This window comes from Acinonyx jubatus, chromosome D4, assembly GCF_027475565.1.
Source record: "Acinonyx jubatus isolate Ajub_Pintada_27869175 chromosome D4, VMU_Ajub_asm_v1.0, whole genome shotgun sequence".
NCBI classification, from domain to species: domain Eukaryota; kingdom Metazoa; phylum Chordata; class Mammalia; order Carnivora; family Felidae; genus Acinonyx; species Acinonyx jubatus.
The window spans coordinates 1,388,055-1,406,762 of NC_069391.1; the positions used below are offsets into that span (position 1 = coordinate 1,388,055).

Genomic DNA, 18,708 nt, shown 5'->3' on the forward strand with positions numbered 1-18,708 from the left:
CGTGAGCTGGAACGTGATGCTTCAGCGAGGTGGGAGCGTGCAGACCCGTGTCGCCCAGAGCGACGGGTTTGAGAGCACACACAGCCACTGCGGCTCCTTCCCTGTTTGCTTGTTCTAGAAGAAGCGAAGTACGGTACGCGAGGAGTGAAGTCAGCGTTCCTGACACCTAAATTCTCTCAGGGCGAGACACGGGGGACTGTTTTGAGGGGGTCCCACAAGGACTTTCCCAGCCTTCTTGCCGCTGCTCAGTCAGGGAGGGAGGATGCCGGAGGCTGCCATCCGTTGGCATTAGACAGGAAAAGTTCCAAAAGGCACATTGTTCAGGTTTTTAAATTGTGGTAAGATACACGCAGTGTAAAAGTGACCATTTTAACCCTGTTTTGAGGGCATAGTTTGGGGGCGTCAGGCTCATTCACGCTGTTGTGCCGCCGTCCCCCCCCCCCATCCGTCCCCAGAACGTGTCCGTCTTTCCAGACTGCACTCTGTCCCATTGCACACGGACCCCCCCCTCCCCCCCCGCCCTTGTCCGCGGATCCGACTCTGCTCGGACCTCCTGTGAGCGGACCCTTCAGGACTGGGCCTTCCGTGTGGGGCTCCCCTCACCCAGCACCACGTCCTCCAGGGTGTTGTGGTTGTTTCTGTATTTAGAGCAGCGAGTCCTGGTTATTTCGTTGGCTGCCCGGGAAGAAAAGGACGGAGGCTTATCTGCCCGACGACAAGAACAAGTCGGTGAGTGCTGTAGGACGTGGGGCCGGCGGGGCCTGTGACTTCACGTGACGTGGCCGGCAGTGGTTCGCACAGTGCTACCCCGGCTACGGGCACGGCTGGGTGGGCGTCTCCTGGGTGTGCAGCGTCACACGGGGCCGCGCTCCAGGTCTGTTCCGCTGAGAGTCCGGACTTCTCTCTTTATTTTCATGATGGTGGCAGATCGTCTGGGATGAAAAGAAGAACCGATGGGTAGATGTAAATGAGCCAGAGGAGGAGGTGAGTTGGAATTCCTAGCGTCTGCTTGGCGGGAGGAGTGCTCCCTGCCACCTGGCCGTGGGCGCCTGCGAGGCCTCCGTCCGCGCCCGGTGGCCGCGGGTCCACGGGCAGGTCTCTGAAGCGTCTTTCCCTCCGCAGAAGAAGGCTCCGCCCCCACCACCAACCTCCCTCCCCAAGGCTGCACAGGCTGGGCCCCCTGGTCCCGGAGGACCCCCGAGAGCCTCCGTGAACATGTTTTCCAGGAAAGCAGGTAACAGTCGAGGCAGAAATTAGACTCGGAGAACTCGTCTGTGGTACGGGCTCAGGAGAGTTGAGGGGAGGTGGTGGAGTGCGCGGGAGGGACGGCAGCGTCACGGGGTGACCCCGCAGAGAGAGACGCCCGTCTCGGGAGCACGAGGGCCCCGCTCAGAGGCGGCGCGGCGCTGGCGGCTTCGGGGTGTGTGCGAGACGGGGGGCGTCACCCCGGGGGAAGCCAGCCCTGCGCCACGTGGGGAGCCGCGTCCGGGGGAGCGGGGCCCTGCGGCGCGCTGACCTGGATTTGCCGCTCGCCCTGACGCAGCCGGAGCCCGAGCGCGTTACGTGGACGTCTTAAACCCGGGGGGCCCCCAGCGGAGTGAACCGGCTCTCGCCCCGGCGGAGTTTTTTGCTCCTCTGGCCCCGATGCCGATTCCCACCCACTTGTTCGGACCAAGCGCAGGTAGGGGGGATGGGGCCTCCTGACCTGTGACCTCCTTTCTGAGAGCCCCTGGCCCTCACCTCCCTTTAAGAAAAATGACCCGGCTGACGTGCGGGCAGCCTGCGGTCCATCCGTGTTTGTTCACGGATCCCGTTCCGGGTCCCCCACAAGTGCACTGTCCCCCTCCAGTTTCCCCTGGAGACTGTTCTAAATGAAACCCCGACGGCGTTGTGGATGGACTGACAGCCTCCCGCACTGTCCCCTTCACAGATGCGGAGGAAGCCCCACCCGCAGAGGGGGCCGGCAGGGAAGGGCGTGCGCCTGCGGGGGGGGCCGTCGATCCAGGGCCTGCCTCAGAGCCCCAGGTGAGCCCCCCGCGTGAGCCCCCAGGCGAGTGGGGCCGCGGGGACGGGCGGTGGGGGCGGGGAGGACTTGGCCCGTGCCCCTGCCTGGGAAGGTCGGCCTGCTGTTTGTGTCATTCCCGCCATGCACCCAGAGAAGACAGTTTCCACGGAAGGCTCTCCCCTGAGCGCCTCTAGAGATGGAGATCGTAACCATGTGGTGCACGTGGTATGGTGGCCTTGGCTTCCTGAACCCACAGTCAGAAAGAGACTTTTTTGTCTAATTTTTACAGCTTGCATGTGAAATAGGATGGTGGGAGGTGGACAGAGTGGGTTTCAACCCTGGTTCCCTGTTAATTAGCTACTTAACATTTATTTTTAAAAGAGAAATTGAAAAAACAGGTTTTTTTTCTAATGTTTGTTCAGTTTTGAGAGACAGAGTGTGAGCAAGGGAGGGATAGAGAGAGGGAGACACAGAATCCAAAGAGGCTCCAGGCTCTGAGCTGTCAGCACGGAGCCCGATGCGGGTCTGGAACCCACGAACCGCAAGATCGTGACCTGAGCTGAAGTCGGACGCTCCACCGACTGAGCCACCCGGGCGCCCCAGCTACTTAACGTTTAAAGGATCACGTGACATCTCAAAGCCTCTGTTTCCTGTTCTGCGAGACGGAATAACGAGGGCGCTTGCCCACGAGGCCATCAAGGGGCCCCCGGCCCGAGTTCCCCAGAGATAGGCTGTCGTGGGACCCGCAGCCGTTCGGAGGGGCGCTTACTCGGAGTGGAGCTGCGTGGGCCAGGGCCAGAGGGGGGTGTCGCGTCGGTCTGCCCCATGTGAGGCCTTCACGGGAGTGATGGCCACTGCGTTTCTTCTTTCCTGACAGGTGTTAGGTTTGCCAGCGTCGCTCCCTGGCCCTGAGCTCCTACCCGCCCACGAGGACGGTTCCAAGGGAGGAGAGGTAAGCCGTTGGCACAGGACGTATCTGCCCAGACACTGGGCTGGGGACATCGCCCATTTGTACCGTCCAAGTGGCTTCTTCTTTAAATGAGAACGTTGACGAGTAGGAAGAGGCAATTTAGCAGCTCTCTGGAACTTTAAAAGTGTTGTGGTCCCACAGCACAAGCAGCGACCCTTATGTCTGCAGGTTGTGTGGGAGCCGCGTGCAGAGCAGGGTGTGAGCTCACACACCCCGGGCTCCCCTCACTCGGCACAGCAGCGCCGCGCTCACGCTTCTCTGGCAGCATGAGGGCAGGCCCCCTCGCCCCCCGACTGATGCTTTTCCTTCAAAACATGTTTTTAATGTTTCTTATTTATTTTTGAGGGAGAGAGAGTGTGCAGACGGGGGGCAGAGAGGGAAACAATCCGAAGCGGGCTCCAGACTCCGAGCCGTCGGCACAGAGCCCGACGCGGGGCTCGAACCCACGAGCTGTGAGATCACGACCCGAGCCGACGTCGGACGCTCAGCCGGCCGAGCCGCCCAGGTGCCCCCATCTTAATAAAAGCTGTACGGTAGGGGCGCCTGGATGGCTCAGTCGGTTAAACGGCCGACTCTTGATTTCGGTTCAGGTCACGATCTCACGGTTCGGGAGTCCCAGCCCCGTGTCGGGCCCTGCGCTGACAGAGCCTGCTTGAGATTCTCTCTCCACCTGCCTCCGCCCCTCCCTGCGCGCGCGCGCGCTCTCGCTCTCTCTCTCTCTCTCTCTCTCTCTCTCTCTCTCTCAAAACCAGCAAATAAACGTAAACGTTTTTTTAATTAAAAAAAACCCAACTGTCCCTCACAGCAGGAGTTTTAAACTAACTCTGGTGTTTTGCCCACTTGGCCCGTGTTGATTCTCACTGCATCACAAGGCTCTGTGGGGTGGAACTGGCCGCGTGGAGCAGACGCATGTCGATTTCTCATCTGTCTGTGTTGTGTGTGTTCTTGCTGTTTCGCAGCTTTCACGCTGTAGTTCACTGAGTTCATTATCGCGTGAAGTAAGCCAGCATTTTTATCAGGTACCTGTGGCTGGCAGTTCTCACTGAACACGAGTTGAACTGGGTCGCCTCTGTGGTTCCCTTAAGAGCGCTGTGCCGGCCTGCGTCGTGCCCCCGTCACTAACGCAGCCCGCCGCCTCCCCGCCCGCCGCGCGCCACAGGATGCAGTGTTCCTTCCTTCCAGTGTCCTCGGGGGCGGTCTCGGGCCATCCGCTTACACTGGCGACCGAGTCGACCCCAAAACGTTCCTAGGGGACGGATGACTTGTGATTTCGTTCTTTCCGGATCGGTTTTTCCAAACGGCCGGCCGCAGGTGTAGCCTCACCGCGTGTGAGGGTGTTTCAGAAGCCCGCCTGGGTCCGGAGAATTTCTGGTTTCTGATCGAGCGCGGGACGTTTCTGGGCGGCCGGGCAGAGTGAGGCAGCGAGGCTGTCCTCGGCCGGGCGGGCTGGGACACGGGAATACTTAATCTCGTGTGTGGATCGCACGACGGAGCTTTCCCGTTGCCTCGACGAAGGCTTCGTGTGACTTCATGTGCTTATTAAAACACTGGATTCTGTAGCTGGACACTGGAGGTCTGAGGTGGTCAGAAACATCTACTAACTGCTTCAAGGTGCCACTCCCGGGGGCCCCCCGGGGCCGGGCACTCCCCGCTGCCGCACGTTCTGCCTCGGAAGCATCTCGCGCTGCATGCCGCTCTGATTCTTACGTGTGTTCTGTGAACCACTCAGTAACGCAATCCAGTGTCACGACAAGCGTCTCCGACTTGCTTCTGTGGCTTCCTTAGAAGTACTGTGAGTGGTCACCCAGCAGTGGCGTCTGTCCACAAGGGAGCGCACACCGCTGGGTGACGTTGCCGCGTTGAGATGGACTCTCTGTGCTTCTCAGGCTCCCAGTGACCACCCCGCAGCAGGGGGCGCCTCCGGGGCAGCCGTGCCCTTCTGCAGCCCTGCTCACTTGGCACAGGTAAGTGCCCTGCTGTCTCCTGGGGCACAGGGATCCCCAGCCCGGCGCCCCGCTGTGTCCGCCCGCCCTTCTCTCTCCCTGCCGCTGCTCCTGGCGTGAACGCCCCCACCGTGCTGGGGCCCGCGGTCTCCCGCCGCCACACCTCACCGTGGGTCGGACTCCCTCCGCCAGGCCGGCCTTGGCCACCCTTCACCCGGCAGCCCGCGGCCCGCGGCTGGGGAATGCTCTTGAATGTCTCTTTCTATTTCTGTCTCTCTGCCTTCTCGCTCCTCCTTCTCCAGCCTCTTGCCCGCAGGGTGCAGACCGGCTGCCAGCTCGGGGGGGAGCTGAGCAGGGAGGGGCCGGGGCCGTGTGTCGACATTCAGAGTATAAAGCCTCCCACGACCCTGGTCGCCCTCACCGCCTGGGGTGGCCGGGCCTGCTCACTGTCAGCCGGGCGCTCGGCCAGCCTGCCACTCGCTGCCTCGACGTGCCCGCAGACGAGGCCGCCTCTCGGCCTCCTGCCCTGACCTCCAGGACTCCTGTGTCCCAGGTTACCCCCTGGCCGTGCGTCTGCTTTTCCGTTTGAAGATCTGGTGGCGGTTTCCTCTCGTTACCTCCGTCTCGTAGTGTGCGCTTTACAAGAGTTTTTCGATGGCTCGCTTCAGCGCGAGTAAATGCCTGCGCTCCGTCCGCTGTCTGTCCCTGGGCGCTCCCCGCTACGCTGCAGTCGCGGACTGGGCCGCCACCCTCCCCGGGTGCTGTGCCGTGGGGGCCAGCCTCCCTTCTCACCACCTGACGAAAGTGCGGACCCCTTCAAAGCGGACGTCTAGGCCTGGTCCCCACTTGGCCGGTCGTCGGGGCTTCCGGAGAACACGCAGCCTGCCTGTTCTGTCGGTGGAAATGGTTCCGCAGACCCATCTCCCCGGCGCTGCCGGGGCGCCCCTGGCCTCGGAGGCTGGCGGGTGGAAGTCCGCACTCTTCCTTGTCTTTCCAGGCCTCTGCCGCCTCGGGGGGCTCCAGGATGGGGAGGATCGGCCAGAGGAAGTACCCGGCGTTGAGCTAGAAGGGTCCCCGTCCTGCAGTGGCATCTGGAACCCTCAAATTCTGCTCCACCGCGAACTCGGACGGATCGATGGCCCGCACCTCCCTTCTGTTCCCGCCCAGATGGGGACGCCAGTGACTCCGTGCGGTCGTGCTCGGACTCCTTCACGGCCCGTCTCCGCAGCGTTGCAGGGGCTGGGTCCGCGGCCCCTCTGCCGTGCTGGGGGAAGCGAGGGGAGCTTTGGCTCCGTCTCTAGCCGACGGTGACCCGAGGGTAAAACGCTCTTAGTCGTTCGGGAGCGGTGCGCCGAGGGAGGCCGGAGCCATCTTTGCTGTGCGAAAAAACCCAGCCCTTCGGTAACTGGGGTGTCTCGGAAAACCTAACCGTGCTTTTACTGCTGTGTCGGGCCCCCCTGGGCCCGGGAGGGCGCCCTGGGGCCTGGCACCGCATCACGGGCTTCAAGGAAACGTGGACTCAGCGGAGTTTTCCAGGGAGGCCCTGGTCGCCCAAGTGCATTTGAGTCTGGCGGCAAAGATGTTCCAGCTTCGCTTCCTTCTCTGTCCGGGAGGGAGGCTCTGCTCTCCACTCCCCGGGCCGGGCCGGGCCGTGTTCCACGTGGGACCCGCCCCCCTAACCCACCAGTGCTAAAAACTGGCTGTGACGAATTCCATTCGGGTTTTCTTAGTATGTGAGTAGCCTGGTTAGACTCGTCCCCAGAGAAACTTCTGGACTGCCATGCCCTTTGTAAAATAGTCGATGTACTTCCTCATGACTGGTCCTCAGGGCGCAGAGTTGACACGCGCCCTGACCCTGAGGCTGCTGCCTCCGCTTTTCCCACACCGGGATCTTCAGTGGGTGGGGGGGCTGAACCCACAGAGGGAGGCCCCGCCCCCTGGACTCAAAGCTTTAAGGCTTCATCGACTGTTCTTAGAATTATCCACGTTCTTGTTAAGTCTGAAGAGACCGCAGAAAAACATTAAATATTTATAAGAATCATTAGGACATTTATTTCTGTAGGTTCTGCTGGGGACATAGTTGGGTGTTGTGAATCGAAGTGCAGAAAGGGCGTAAATGAGTTAGCACGGGCCTCGGTTTCCCTGGCGGCTCACTGGGTCATGGAGGAAGGGCGCGGAGTGTTTTCCCGAGCGTCACCCAGGGCGCGCCCGGATGCGTTGGTTCTGGTCACTTGGAGAGAGGTGGGGCGTGGCACCCGGGGCAGTGGGGGCCCTGGGACCCGAGACCTCCCTGGCGCCCTCGGTCTGGCCTGCCCACCCGACCGTTCCCTGCGCGGGCTGCCGGCGACTTTTGATTCAAGAAGCTCCCTCCCAGGCCAGGCGGGAGCTGCTATTTTTACTAAATGCAAATTGGTAAATAAAGTATTTTGCGCTCGCAAAACACTGTCACTTGTTTCCTTCTGTTGGTCGGTTACCGTCAGGGGAACCAGGCCCCTAGGTGGCGGGGTATATGGGTGGGGGGCGGAGAGCTCCTCGGTGTTGGGTGGGGGGGGGGGGGTGGGACTGCCGGGAAGCCCCTCCCCCCGGAGCAGCAAGTGAGGCGCGACCCTTGGGCGGGGCGGGGCCGATGCGGCCCCAGGGGCTGGGGAGCCGCGCGGGTGGAGGGGCCACCGGACTCGGGCGCGCGCGCGCGCGCGCGCGCGCGCGCGCGCGCTGGGTCCTCCGGCCGCCAGGGGCCGCTGCGGGGACTGCTACGGGGACTGCGCCCGGGACGCCTGTGCGCCCGCTCCCGGGGAGCAGCCGCCGGGCCCGCCCGCCGGGGAGCAGGCGGCGCCGAGAGGTGGGCGCGGGGCGACCTCGGGCAGGGCGACACCCGGGCGGGGGCGCTCTGGGGCGGGGTGGCCCTCGGGCGTGGGGGGCGCGGGTCCGGAGCGCGGGGGCAGTCCCTGGGCAGGGCCTCCGACGCGAGTCTGGGGCACCGGGGCGACCTCGGGCCGGGTGACCCCCAGGCGGGGGCGCGGGGCGCGGCGCGGGGCGACCCCAGGCGGGAAGCGGGGGCGGGGTCAGGCTGCGCGGCTGTCGTTGCCCTGGGGACCCCGCGGCGGCGGCCGCGCCCGCAGACTCAAGTCCTGAGTCAGGGGCCTTTGGCAGCGGCCGGGCTGCAGACCTGCGGAGGGGCCCCTGCCCGGGCGGGGGGGTGTGCCCGCCGAGCGATAGAGTGGGCACCCGGGTGAGCCAGGGCCCAGGGACTCCCATCCGAGGCCCGGCCTGTGAACTGGCCTTGACCTTGGGGCTGCCGTTCTGTGCGGGTCATGTCCCCAGCACCCCACGGAGGACAGCCTCCCTCCCCCGCCCCCCACCGCAGTATGGTGGCTTCCCGTGGTCCGAGGGGCCAGCCTTCACCCACCTCCTAGGAGGAAGCGGCAGTGTAACTTGTGGCTCAGCTGCTGCTGGCCTCTCCCCCTCTGGCCCTGCGGCAGAGCCGGCCTTGGCTGCGGGAGGCTGAAGGCACGGTTTTCCTCTAGGCTCCTCCTGGGGACTCGGGGGCTTTGGGGGTCCCCGTCATGCGGCAACTGGCCCTGCCCCTGCCGGACCACGCCAGGCCGCCGCGCGCTCTCTCCTCCGTGCCTGCTGGGCGACGTCTGACCACGCATCCCTGACCCTGGGCTCCACCGGCAGCCCCAGCAGGAGCCCTCTCCTGGGTCGGCTGGGTCGCCATCACCCTTGAGAGCTGGCCCCTGGACTATGCCGTCCAAGTTGGCGTGCCTGGGGCATTCAGAGGCATCTCCCCCGCAGCCCACCGCCCAGGGGCGTCTGCAGCCCGAAGGCAGAATGCTGAAGGGACAGCTTCCCAACGCAGGCCAAGACCTCGTGCCCCACCCAGGGTCCCTGCCCACCAACGGCTGTCAGGGCCCCGAGAAGAGCCCCGTGCCCCCTCTGAGCCTTCCAGAGGGTATCGGCAATGAGGACCCACAAGCCAAGGCAAAACCCTTCACCCCAAAGCCACCGACGAGGCCCAGGCTGGAGCGAGCTCTGTCGCTGGACGAGAAGGCGTGGAGGAGGCGGCGCTTTCGAACCAGCCACGAGGACCTGGCCACGCCCAGTGGGACCAGCCCCTCCAGGGGCTCTTTGCAGGACGAGGCCCCCCAGCCCCCCACCCACACCGGCTCCCCACCCTGCCTGAGCACCTCCTTGCAGGAGATCCCCACGTCCCGCAGGGCCCAGGGCAGTACGGGAGGGGGCCCCTCCTCGTGGGGTCACTGTATCTCCGGAATGATCAGCACCTCCCTGGACCTCCTGCACCGGGACGGGGCCTCGGCGGGGAGCACCACCAGGCTGCCCGCCGTGGACCAGAAGGCGGCCTCCAACCCGCCGTGGACCGCAAACTCCACCGGCAAGTCCCGCCTGCAGAGCAGACTGTTCCGGGCCCACAGCAGCCTGGGCCCCGGCCGGCCCCCGAGCCCCCTGGCCTGTGATGCCAAACCCTCCTTCAGCCTCCTGGCACCCATCCGCGCCAAGGACGTCCGAAGCAGGTAGGGCCTCTGGGGGCAGGGGTGGGGGTCATCCACGGCCTTCGTTGTAGCGCTAGAAAGCACCGCAGGAAGGTATTCTCGTAAAACTGAGGCTAGCCCCCTCACCCCTGCCTCCCGGCTCCTTCCCGGAAGGACACCCCTTCTGGAACTTTCCCTGTGTGTTTTAGCACCACCCAGGGGCACGTGTGCCTGTAAAGCAGACGGTTCAGATACACAGATCGCCTTCCGCACTGCGCGCCGTATCCTGTTTTCTTTCTCGTTCTCCTTCTGTCCCGGACGGCCTTCTTTGTGAGCACGTGGGGCGGCCCCGTCGTCTGGGCCGCTGCGGGGTTCCAAGACGTAGCCCTGAGCAGTGCTCTCCCTTAACCGCTCTGCTGAGGAGGAGCGTTCCGGGGCCCCAGTCAGTGCTGGCCGGAGCGCAGCCGCGAGCCCCCGTGGCCGTGCTCTGGGCTCACGCTGGCCCAGGGGCCACCGCTCAGGGACCGCACTGACCTCAGACGGAGGGTCCCCAGGGCCCTGCTCACTGGCGGCAGGGAGGGCCCCCCGGGCCTGATCGGCTGCGCTTTGCTTCCAGGATTGACCCGATTTCTCTGAGGCTCTGGGATGGTTTGCTGAGCGCCCCGCTGTCCGTCAGCTCCCACCTGCCCCTCCCCCCCGCCCCCCACCACGGGGGATGCTAGGTTTCTAGGCTTTATGGGGCTTGAATAATTAATCTCTGTTGACTTTCCTGCAGCTTCAAAAGAACCTAACTAGGCGTTTCCCCCAATGTCCTCTCTGCTCAGGACTCTCCCCTGCGTGCCTCTGGCTCCGTTCACCAGACCGGGGGCGCCTGTCCAAACCCGCGAGTCTGGTCTTCTCCCGCGGGCTCGTCACGGGGCCCACGCTGCGGTGCCCAGGCCGCAACTTGAAAAGGCTTTCCCTGCCCCGTCCTGTGGGCTGGGCCAGGCCTCTGCCCCCTACCAGGGCCCGGCAGGTTGTTCGAGGCACACACGGGGCCATGGCCCCTGCGCCACCCACTCCCCAACGTGGCGCCCAAGGCCCCCGGTGCGGCTCCGGCCCTACTTCCCTCGCCAGACGCCTTCCCTCCCATCAGGGCCAGTCCTGCTGCACAAGGGCGGGGGGAAGGGGCAGTTGGGAGGGTCACTGTAGTGGCGTCCTGGAGTGGCTGTAAGAAATGGCCACAAGCCCGAAGCCTTAAAACAACAGACGTGGAGTTCTGGAGGCCACGCGTCGGAAATGAAGGTGTCACGGGGCCGAGCTCCCTCCGGAGGCTCCCGGGGAGGGTCCTTCCTGCCTCTTCCAGCTCCTGGTGGCCCAGGAGTCTTTCGGCTTGTGGCCGCGTCCCTCCAGCCTCTGCCTCCGTCCTCACACGGTACTCCTCCGTGTCTGCGTCTCTCCTCCTATGGGGCGCTGGTCTAAATCCGGGATGAGCTCACGTTGCCATCCTTAAACTGATGGCATGTGCAGAGACGGTTGCCACCATAAGGTCCCACTCGAAGGTTCTGTGGGTCGGGAGGGAGACGGGGCTGTGGCGAGCCCAGCTGTACCGGACAGAATCTGTACGGGTCTCTGGCGGGCAGCGAGGTGTCTTAGTGCCTTCGCGGTGTCACCGCCCTGTGTCGGCTGCTTGTGACTTACGCGGACGCGCTTGTGACCTAAAATGACAATCACGTCGCAAAATCGGGTCCTCAATTCAGTGTTTTCGGGCAAGCAGCAAACAGGTTGATGGGGACCCCTCACCCCAGTTCTGCCGCCTAAAGGCCCCGTTTCCGGTGGGTTCTAGAACAGGCGTTGGCACACTTTTTCTGTAAGTCTCTCCATCCTGCAGCCGTGCTCATCTCTGCCGTTTAGCAGGGAAACAGACACAGACCATATGTGCACCAGCAGCCGCAGCTGTGTGGCAGTAACACTTTGCATAGGGAATTGCATTGGAATTCTATGTGGTCTGCCCACGTGGTCTGCCCACGTGGTCTGCCCACGTCGCAAAATGACAGGGTTTCTTCCTCTTTTGACAACGTGGAAATGGTTCTTAGCTCGTGGGCAGTCCGTAAACAGGCAGAACCTGGCTGAGGTCGGAGCGTGGCCCGTGTTGGACGGGCCGGGCGATGTGGACGGTGTGGGACGCAGGGCACCCGGGCCACAGGAGCAGCCGAGTGCAGCGGCCGACCCCCGGACCCGGGAGGGGACCAGAGCACAGGGCCCCTGGCGTGGCGGCCTTCTGGTCACCCTGCAGACGGGGCCGCTCCGGAGGACATCACGCCCTGTGGCAGGGGAGCGGGGGCCCGGCTGCGGGTGTGAGGGAGGTGGTCCACCCAGTGGGGTGAGCCAGCGGGGGCCTCCCTCCGGGCGTGATCGAATTCCCGTTCTCAGGGCCTGGGGAGGAGGACGTGGGAATCGCTCGTGGGAGCTCCTGAGAACCGCGTTCTGGTTTCAGCGGCCAGCGTGGCTTGGGAGCCCTGCTCTTGACTTGATGCCCTTCAGAGGAATGGGCTCCTGTTTGCAAGACTGAGACGGAAGCTTTTCTCAGCGAGTTGGAGCGAGGGGTCCTCGGGAGCCTGGAAAGTGCTAGTGGTCTGTTACACAGCCAGGCTGGGCTGGGCTCTCAAGGACCCTGCTGAACGGCAGCGTTAAGCCTCGGTGGCGGTGGCGGGGCCCGGGCGGCACGGCCACACGCCTTCCCTGTGCCCGAAGGCGGAGGAGGGCGGGGACAGCGTGCCAGGCAGCCTGGAGGGGCGCGTGGGGGCAGGGGGAGAAGGGCGGAAGCCAGGCTCGGTCTGCCGAACAGGTGGGGCACCCCAGTGTCCGGAGCGCACCCCCCCCTGCTGCCGGGTGCCCCCCCCGTCCTCCCGCACCGCAGCGCCCGGCTGCCAGGCCTTGGCACGTCACCGAACCCCTCGGCCTCCGTTCGCTCCTGACAGACGGGTCCGGGACGGCCCTGCCCGCCGAGACACGAGGAGGGACCGTGGAAGGAACAGCCAGCCGCACCCGAGTGCTGGAAAGAGCACCCTAAAAGAGCCGTCACTCGCACACGGTCATCGGGGCGACAGCTGACGATGAGTGACGTTCCGGTGGACTGATCTTGGGGTCACTGGGGCGCCCGTGGAGCTTATTGGGATGTGTCTGCCGGGAAACGGGGGTGGAATCTAACCAGCCTCCAAATAACCAATACTCAGGAGTCGATGGAGCCGCCCCGGCCCTGGGCGCGCACGGGGGCCAGTGACCGGCTTCTGCAGCGGCTGGATGGCGAGGGGGGGTGACCGGTGACCAGTGTCTGTGGCGGCTGGAGCATTAGAAGACCTAGGGGACAAAATGGCCAAACATGGCATGGCCATCGCCTGGGTGCTCATTCTGGGAGCAGTCTGATCTTGAGTTGGGTTGGAAGAAGGTTCTGGAAGGACTCCCAGACAGCTGGAAGGAAGGCGGAGGCAGCAAGAAGAGAAGGGACGCCCTGGTGCCCCTGCGAGGGGCCCGGGGTGGGGGTGGGGGGCCGGCCCCCCCCACCTGCACAGGGGAGAGCCGCCGGGTGTCCTCACGGCTAAAAAACAAGACCGTGCGGACGTTTCATCTCCCGTGAAAGTCGCGCGACGCTCGGACTCCGACGCTCGTGAGGTTCTGTTGCCGCGCGGCCTGGTCCCCGGGGTCGCTATGCTAGGTGGCACTTGGCAGCCGAGGCAAAGTGCCGTGGGGTCTCCGCATGTGCTGTGCCGGTCAGCTCTTGAAACGGATCCTAACCGTCGGTTGTCGTGAGACTGGACGTGCCCCCTGCGGCTTTCAGGGCCTCCGGGGCCGTGCCGAGGCGGAGGCGAGCCCCTGGTGCGGGACGCGTGTCTCCCCAGGCCGCCCACGGCCCAGGGCCGAGAGCCGTAAGGGGCCCCGGCGGAAGAGCCCAGACGTCACCTTCAAGTCCTTCGTGTCTGGAAGTGGCAGAAACGTTGAACACGTGCTGCTGTTTCTAGAATCGTGAACAGGGGGTTTTCCAAGAGGGCGGTGGACCACAGCGGGGTGCCTGTGCCCACCCGCGGGGTCTCCAGGAGCCCCAGCTCTGGGACAGCCTCCCACAAACGGGTTCCGTGTTACGGGGGGGGCCCGAGGCCGGCAGCGTCCCCGGGAGGGGTGTCCCTGGGCCTGCCCGCTCCGACCCTCGACTTCTTGGTTGCCCTGTCTCCGCAGGAGCTACCTGGAGGGGAGTCTCCTGGCGAGCGGGGCCCTGATGGGGGCGGACGAGCTGGCCCGGTACTTCCCGGACCGCAGCATGGCCCTCTTCGTGGCCACCTGGAACATGCAGGGCCAGAAGGTAAGGGGCCAGCCCGCCCCCACTGGGCTCTTTCCCGGGGCCTCTGAGCTGCACGCCGTCTGCCTGGCCTCTCCCCAGCACCTGGGTCAAGAGGCCTCTTGCCCGAACACCCCTGCCTCCCCCACCTCCCCGCTGCCCGATGGGGGAAAATGCGCTTTTCTTATACACACACGTGTTGAGAATAGTTTTAGATTCACAGCAGCTTTGGAGGAGGGAACAGAGCCCCTGTCCCCACGCACAGCCTCCCCACTGCCGACACCCCACCGTGGGGCCGCTGTGACCGTCGGTGAGCCTGTGTGACCTGGTCACAGTCACCTTGGGGTCACTCTGGGTTAGGCCCACTCGGTGATTCCGGTGTCAAGACGGCGGCAGAGGCCCTCCCGCCGCTCTGCTGGGACGGGCGCTCTGTGTCCTGAGTGCCAGTCGGCCCAGGGCCGGACCGCATGGGCCAGAGGTTTGCACGCTGATCTCTGGGCTTTTGCTTTGGGGACAGCCTCGGACACAGTGCCGGTGGCTTTCTCTCCAGCTCACACCTGCACCCGTGTCTGCACCCGGGACTCGTTCGCTCGGTGAGCGCCGTCCTTGGGTTGACAGTCTCCATTCCCCGCATGTGGGGTGCTCTGATGTCTGGGGGCGGGGTGTGGACTTCCTGCACTGTGGATGGTCCTAACGCCCGGTGAGGTGAATGGGACAGTGGTTGCCACCATGGGGTTTTGAGTGCTTTCTGCTGCCCACGTGTGCCACGGTGTTCGTGATGACAGCACAGAAGGCCCTGCCCACCCCCCCCCCCCCCCATGCAGTGGAACCCGGGCGGACCCTGGGGGCACAGGCACTGGGGAGGAAACCAGGCAGAGCCGCCACCAGGATGAGGTTTGGCTGAGTGACCAGGAGCCCTGGCAACACAGCGCCCCGCATGAGAAGTGGTTCTCCCTCCAGTTGAAGGAGGCGGGTGCCCAGGCTGGTGGCCCTGCTGTCCACGGGGAGCCACCTGGCCCCTCTGTGGGACAGTGCCCTCGTCCAGGGCCCCAAGGGCTTGAGAGCCGGCCTTCGGGACCACAGCAGCTGGCCGGGCTGCACCCCATCCCCACCAGTGTGTCTGGGGACAGGGGCCCCATGGTGAGGGAGGGGCGCAGATGTGGGCGTGGTGGTGACCAGCTGGGGTGGAGGGCGGCCTGCCAGGCCCTTCGGGAGAGGCTGGGTCTCTGTCCCGCAGGAGCCCTCACGAGGTGCTGCTGCTCTGTAGGAGCTGCCCCCGAACCTGGACGAGCTCCTGCTGCCTGCCGAGGCCGACTACGCCCAGGACCTCTATGTCATCGGGGTCCAGGAGGGCTGTTCCGACAGGTAGGGCGCAGCCGGCTGGGGTGAGGCCCTGGTTGCACGAGAGCCACTTCCTTCTCTGTCGGGGGCGCAAGGAACTAGGAGTCGATGAGCTTGCGTTCTTGTTGACATGCAGCTGATCTGGGAGAACGTACGGCCCCCGCTGCGGGACCCCAGGCCCCAGGCCTGACCCCCGAACTGGGTCCTAGGTCTGCAGCGCCCCTCCAGCACCGCCAGAGACCGCCTGGCCAGGGGCGTGCGTGGGCATCCCACCCCTCAGGCAACTGCGGGAGGCCCGCCTGGCAGGTGCCCCGACCCAGGGGAAGGGGCAGGCGCCGGGTTCCCCGGGACCTGGAGCCTTGGTGAGGGAGCCGGAGAGCGAGGGCCTGGGTCTCCGCCGCCCTTCCCTTGGGCAGGAGCCAGGAGGCGGGGCTCTCTGGGCTGTGGGGGAGGGGTGGCGGGGCTGGGAGGCCCCAGCCCCCTTCCCAGGCTCTCCCGGCTCACCCTCCCCCTCCCCCCACCGCAGGCGGGAGTGGGAGGTGCGCCTGCAGGAGACGCTGGGCCCCCGCTACGTGACGCTGTACTCCACGGCCCACGGGGCGCTCTACATGTCCGTGCTCATCCGCAGGGACCTCATCTGGTTCTGCTCAGGTAGGCGGGCCGCTCCGCTTTGCGCCAGCGCCCTGGGACCCCCGCCCGGCCTCTGTGAGGGCGGTGGACGGGCGTGAGCAGGGGCAGCCGCGTCAGCCCCCCCACCCCTGTCCCGCAGAGGTGGAGAGCTCCACGGTGACCACGCGCATCGTGTCTCACATCAAGACCAAGGGGGCCCTGGGCGTCAGCTTCACCTTCTTCGGCACCTCCTTCCTCTTCATCACGTCTCACTTCACCTGTAAGTCCCAGGAGTTAGGACACGCCCCCCCGCATGCCCGCCAGGAGCGCCATCTGTGACGGTGGCCTCCCGTCGGGCCCCCGCCGGGGATACCCAGGGGACCGGGTCGCGCAGACGCTGCGTGTTAGAGCCTGCCGGGGGGCGGTGAGCACACAGCTGTCCTCCGGGTCCAGAAGGCCCGCTGGAGAGGCCCCCGCGCTCTGTTCTTACAGCCGGAGACGGGAAGGTGAGCGAGAGGCTGCTGGACTACAGCAGAACCGTCCAGGGCCTGGCGCTGCCCAGGAGCGTGCCCGACACCAGCCCCTACCGCTCCGACGCCGGTGAGCCCGGGTGGATGCGCTCCTACCTTGTCCTCTGGGCGCTTTACTCGAAGTAAACTTGGGGAGCTTCCGAGAATCAAGGTTGAAACAGTCTAGAGTCGGCAGCCCGCGGAAAGGGCGCTCTGCACGAGGCCTGGCGCTGGGCTCCTCCCGAGCCGTGACCCACCCACCGGTTTGGTGCTGTGCTTCCAGGCGGAGCCCCGTGGTGGCCGTGCCTCCCTGGGCCGACGGGCCCTCCTCCTGCCCCCTGGCTGGCTGTCCCTCCGGGATGGAGCCCTGGCGGAGTGGCGAGCGTGAACAGTGTGGGCTCCTGTGAGCGTGAGGGCGCCCACGCTGTCCCCGGGAGTCTGTCGCTGTTTGAAATGAAAGATGCAACCGTGAACGTGAACCCGAATGTCGGCCCAGAAGCTGCGGGGCACAACCCCCACAGCCAGGGCCGTGTCTGGGGTGGCCCTGCCCGTGGCTGCAGGAGCGGGGACAGAGACCACACCCGTCACTGTCGCCAGAGGGAGGCCAGCACGGGGAGGGCCGGGCTCACGCACTTTCCCGTTTTGGCTAGCGGACGTCACCACCCGGTTCGATGGGGTGTTCTGGTTTGGAGACTTCAACTTCCGTCTGAACGGAGGGCGCGTGGCCGTGGAGGCCATCCTGAAGCAGGACCTGGGGGAGAAGGTGTCTGCCCTGCTCCAGCATGACCAGCTCACCCAGGAGATGAAGAAAGGTGAGGTCCCCGGGAGGAGGCGCGGACACCCGGCCCCCGAGAGGGTGCGGCCCGCCAGGGCTGACGAGAGCCAGGGCCTGTGGCTGTTCCAGGGTCCATCTTCAAAGGCTTCCAGGAGCCAGACATCCATTTCCTCCCCTCATACAAGTTTGACATTGGAAAGGACTCCTACGACACCACCTCCAAGCAAAGGACCCCCTCCTACACGGTGAGCACCCCTGGTGTCCCGCCTGACCTCCGGTGCGGCTCTGCCCGGCTCTGCGGCCCAGGTTTGGGCCTGCTTGCGCTTCAGAACCACAGGCTAAGGACTGAGGCCGGGTGTGACAGCAGCCCCCACGAGCTGCGGTCAGACGTCTCAATGCGGCACCCGTGCCGGGCTAGCGACCGCATCTCTGGGACCTGGCGTTGGGGGCAGCGCCCTCTGAGAAGGGCCCTTCTGAAGGCTAGTCGGTCGGCCCGGGGCTGGGGTACACGCCCCGTGCTGTCGCAGATGCAAGCCAAGGGAGCAGCCCGCACCGGACCCAGGGGCTCCAGGCTCGGCCTCCGCGGCTGCAGCACCGCCAGCCCCCCCACCCCCCGTCTGGGGCCCAGACACCCGCCAGCGCAGCGGGCTTGGGCGAGGGGCTCTGGGAACAGGCTCTGCGGGTGGGATCGGACACGGAGACGGGCACGCGGGCCAAGCCCCGCAAAAAAGCCACGCAGTCTCGGGGCTAACCTTCACGCGGGATCTTTTCTGCAGGATCGGGTCGTGTACAGGAGCCGCCACAAGGGCGATATCTGTCCGGTCAAGTATTCCTCCTGCCCTGGCATCAAGACGTCCGACCACCGCCCCGTGTACGGTCTGTTCCGGGTGAAAGTGAGGCCAGGGAGAGACAAGTCAGTACCCTGCTCACGTGTCCTCGCCCTGGGGGCTGCGGGTGGGCGGGGCTCCTGCCCACTCGGGGGGTGGGGGCGGCATCCCCGCCCCCGGGTGCCCGCCGTCGTCCCATCGTGTCCTGACCTCCAGCCGCGGTCAGGGTAGCCGTGGGTCTCTTCCTGATGCACCGCAGGGCCCAGCAGGGGCCCGAGGGAGCTCCATGTTCATGGCGGCTGCACTCCGGTGGCCAGAGGGGACAGGCATCCGAGACGGCCTCCCAGGAGGCTACTGGCCAGTGCCCTCCTGACGACGCCCCTTTCTTCCGCAGCATCCCCCTTGCTGCTGGCAAGTTTGACCGCGAACTGTACTTGATAGGAATTAAAAGACGCATTTCCAAAGAAATTCAGCAGCAGCAGGCACCAAAGGATCAGCATTCCAGCACAATCTGTACAGTCTCTTGAGGCTTGCCCGAGGACATTCGCACCCACAACATGGGAGGTCACGTGGCCACAGCCCCCTGGAGAAGTCGGAAGAGACTGCGGAATGAAAGATTTCTGGGACGCCGGCTAACCGTTTCTCGAGGCCAACACGCTTCGTCACCAAGAACCTAACAGGAGGCCAGTGAGGCGGTGCTGAGGCACCCGTGTCCCCTGCCCGGCACGAAGCCGGCTGCACTCATTTACAGCATGTCCCCAAGCGCAGGCCCCCAGATGGCCACAGCACACCCACGGTCCCTCAGGCCAGCGTGGGTCGGGCAGTTCTGCCTGCTGGCACAGACACGCCCTTCGGGTGTCCTTGTCCGCTCGCCCAGAGCCGACGTTGGCAGCGCTCCGGCAGCCCCTCAAATGCAGACCAGGAGGT

At 65.2% G+C, this 18,708-nt stretch overlaps 2 protein-coding genes across 10 annotated transcripts in view; both read left to right on the forward strand.

The window, feature by feature from the left end:
* SEC16A (SEC16 homolog A, endoplasmic reticulum export factor) overlaps window positions 1-7,358 on the forward strand; it is a 32,281-nt gene extending 24,923 nt beyond the window's left edge. For 5 of the 6 annotated variants that reach the window (XM_053204358.1, XM_053204362.1, XM_053204361.1 and 2 more), the window contains 9 exons: window positions 649-729; window positions 928-984; window positions 1,123-1,234; window positions 1,544-1,681; window positions 1,931-2,025; window positions 2,883-2,957; window positions 3,935-3,994; window positions 4,862-4,939; window positions 5,916-7,358. In XM_053204358.1, the coding sequence (XP_053060333.1) occupies window positions 649-729; window positions 928-984; window positions 1,123-1,234; window positions 1,544-1,681; window positions 1,931-2,025; window positions 2,883-2,957; window positions 3,935-3,994; window positions 4,862-4,939; window positions 5,916-5,984 (765 nt within the window). In that variant the 3' untranslated portion in view covers window positions 5,985-7,358. The remainder of the gene's footprint in view (window positions 1-648; window positions 730-927; window positions 985-1,122; window positions 1,235-1,543; window positions 1,682-1,930; window positions 2,026-2,882; window positions 2,958-3,934; window positions 3,995-4,861; window positions 4,940-5,915) is intronic. The other variant, XM_053204363.1, reaches the window with a different exon arrangement.
* A 291-nt stretch (window positions 7,359-7,649) lies between these two features.
* INPP5E (inositol polyphosphate-5-phosphatase E) lies at window positions 7,650-18,625 on the forward strand. 4 transcript variants are annotated; one of them, XM_027051730.2, is made up of 11 exons: window positions 7,650-7,757; window positions 8,443-9,450; window positions 13,621-13,744; window positions 14,988-15,085; window positions 15,588-15,712; window positions 15,831-15,950; window positions 16,163-16,270; window positions 16,830-16,991; window positions 17,084-17,199; window positions 17,731-17,867; window positions 18,176-18,625. In XM_027051730.2, the coding sequence occupies exons 2-11, from the start codon at window positions 8,663-8,665 to the stop codon at window positions 18,306-18,308; spliced, it is 1,911 nt and encodes a 636-aa protein (XP_026907531.1). In that variant the 5' UTR covers window positions 7,650-7,757; window positions 8,443-8,662; the 3' UTR covers window positions 18,309-18,625. The 4 variants fall into 4 exon arrangements, with proteins under 4 accessions (XP_026907531.1, XP_053060341.1, XP_026907533.1 ...); XM_027051732.2 differs by having other exon boundaries at window positions 7,679-7,757; window positions 8,714-9,450; XM_027051731.2 differs by lacking the exon at window positions 7,650-7,757 and adding an exon at window positions 8,025-8,147.
* Window positions 18,626-18,708: the final 83 nt, after the last annotated feature.

What these genes read in the sequence shown, in the direction of transcription:
- INPP5E (XM_027051730.2), top strand. Translation starts at nt 8,663, where the DNA reads ATGCCGTCCAAGTTGGCGTGCCTGGGGCATTCAGAGGCATCTCCCCCG. An exon ending in CCTCATCTGGTTCTGCTCAG is followed by an intron (nt 15,713 to 15,830) that starts GTAGGCGGGCCG and finishes CCTGTCCCGCAG; the next exon opens with AGGTGGAGAGCTCCACGGTG. An exon ending in GTGAGGCCAGGGAGAGACAA is followed by an intron (nt 17,868 to 18,175) that starts GTCAGTACCCTG and finishes TTTCTTCCGCAG; the next exon opens with CATCCCCCTTGCTGCTGGCA.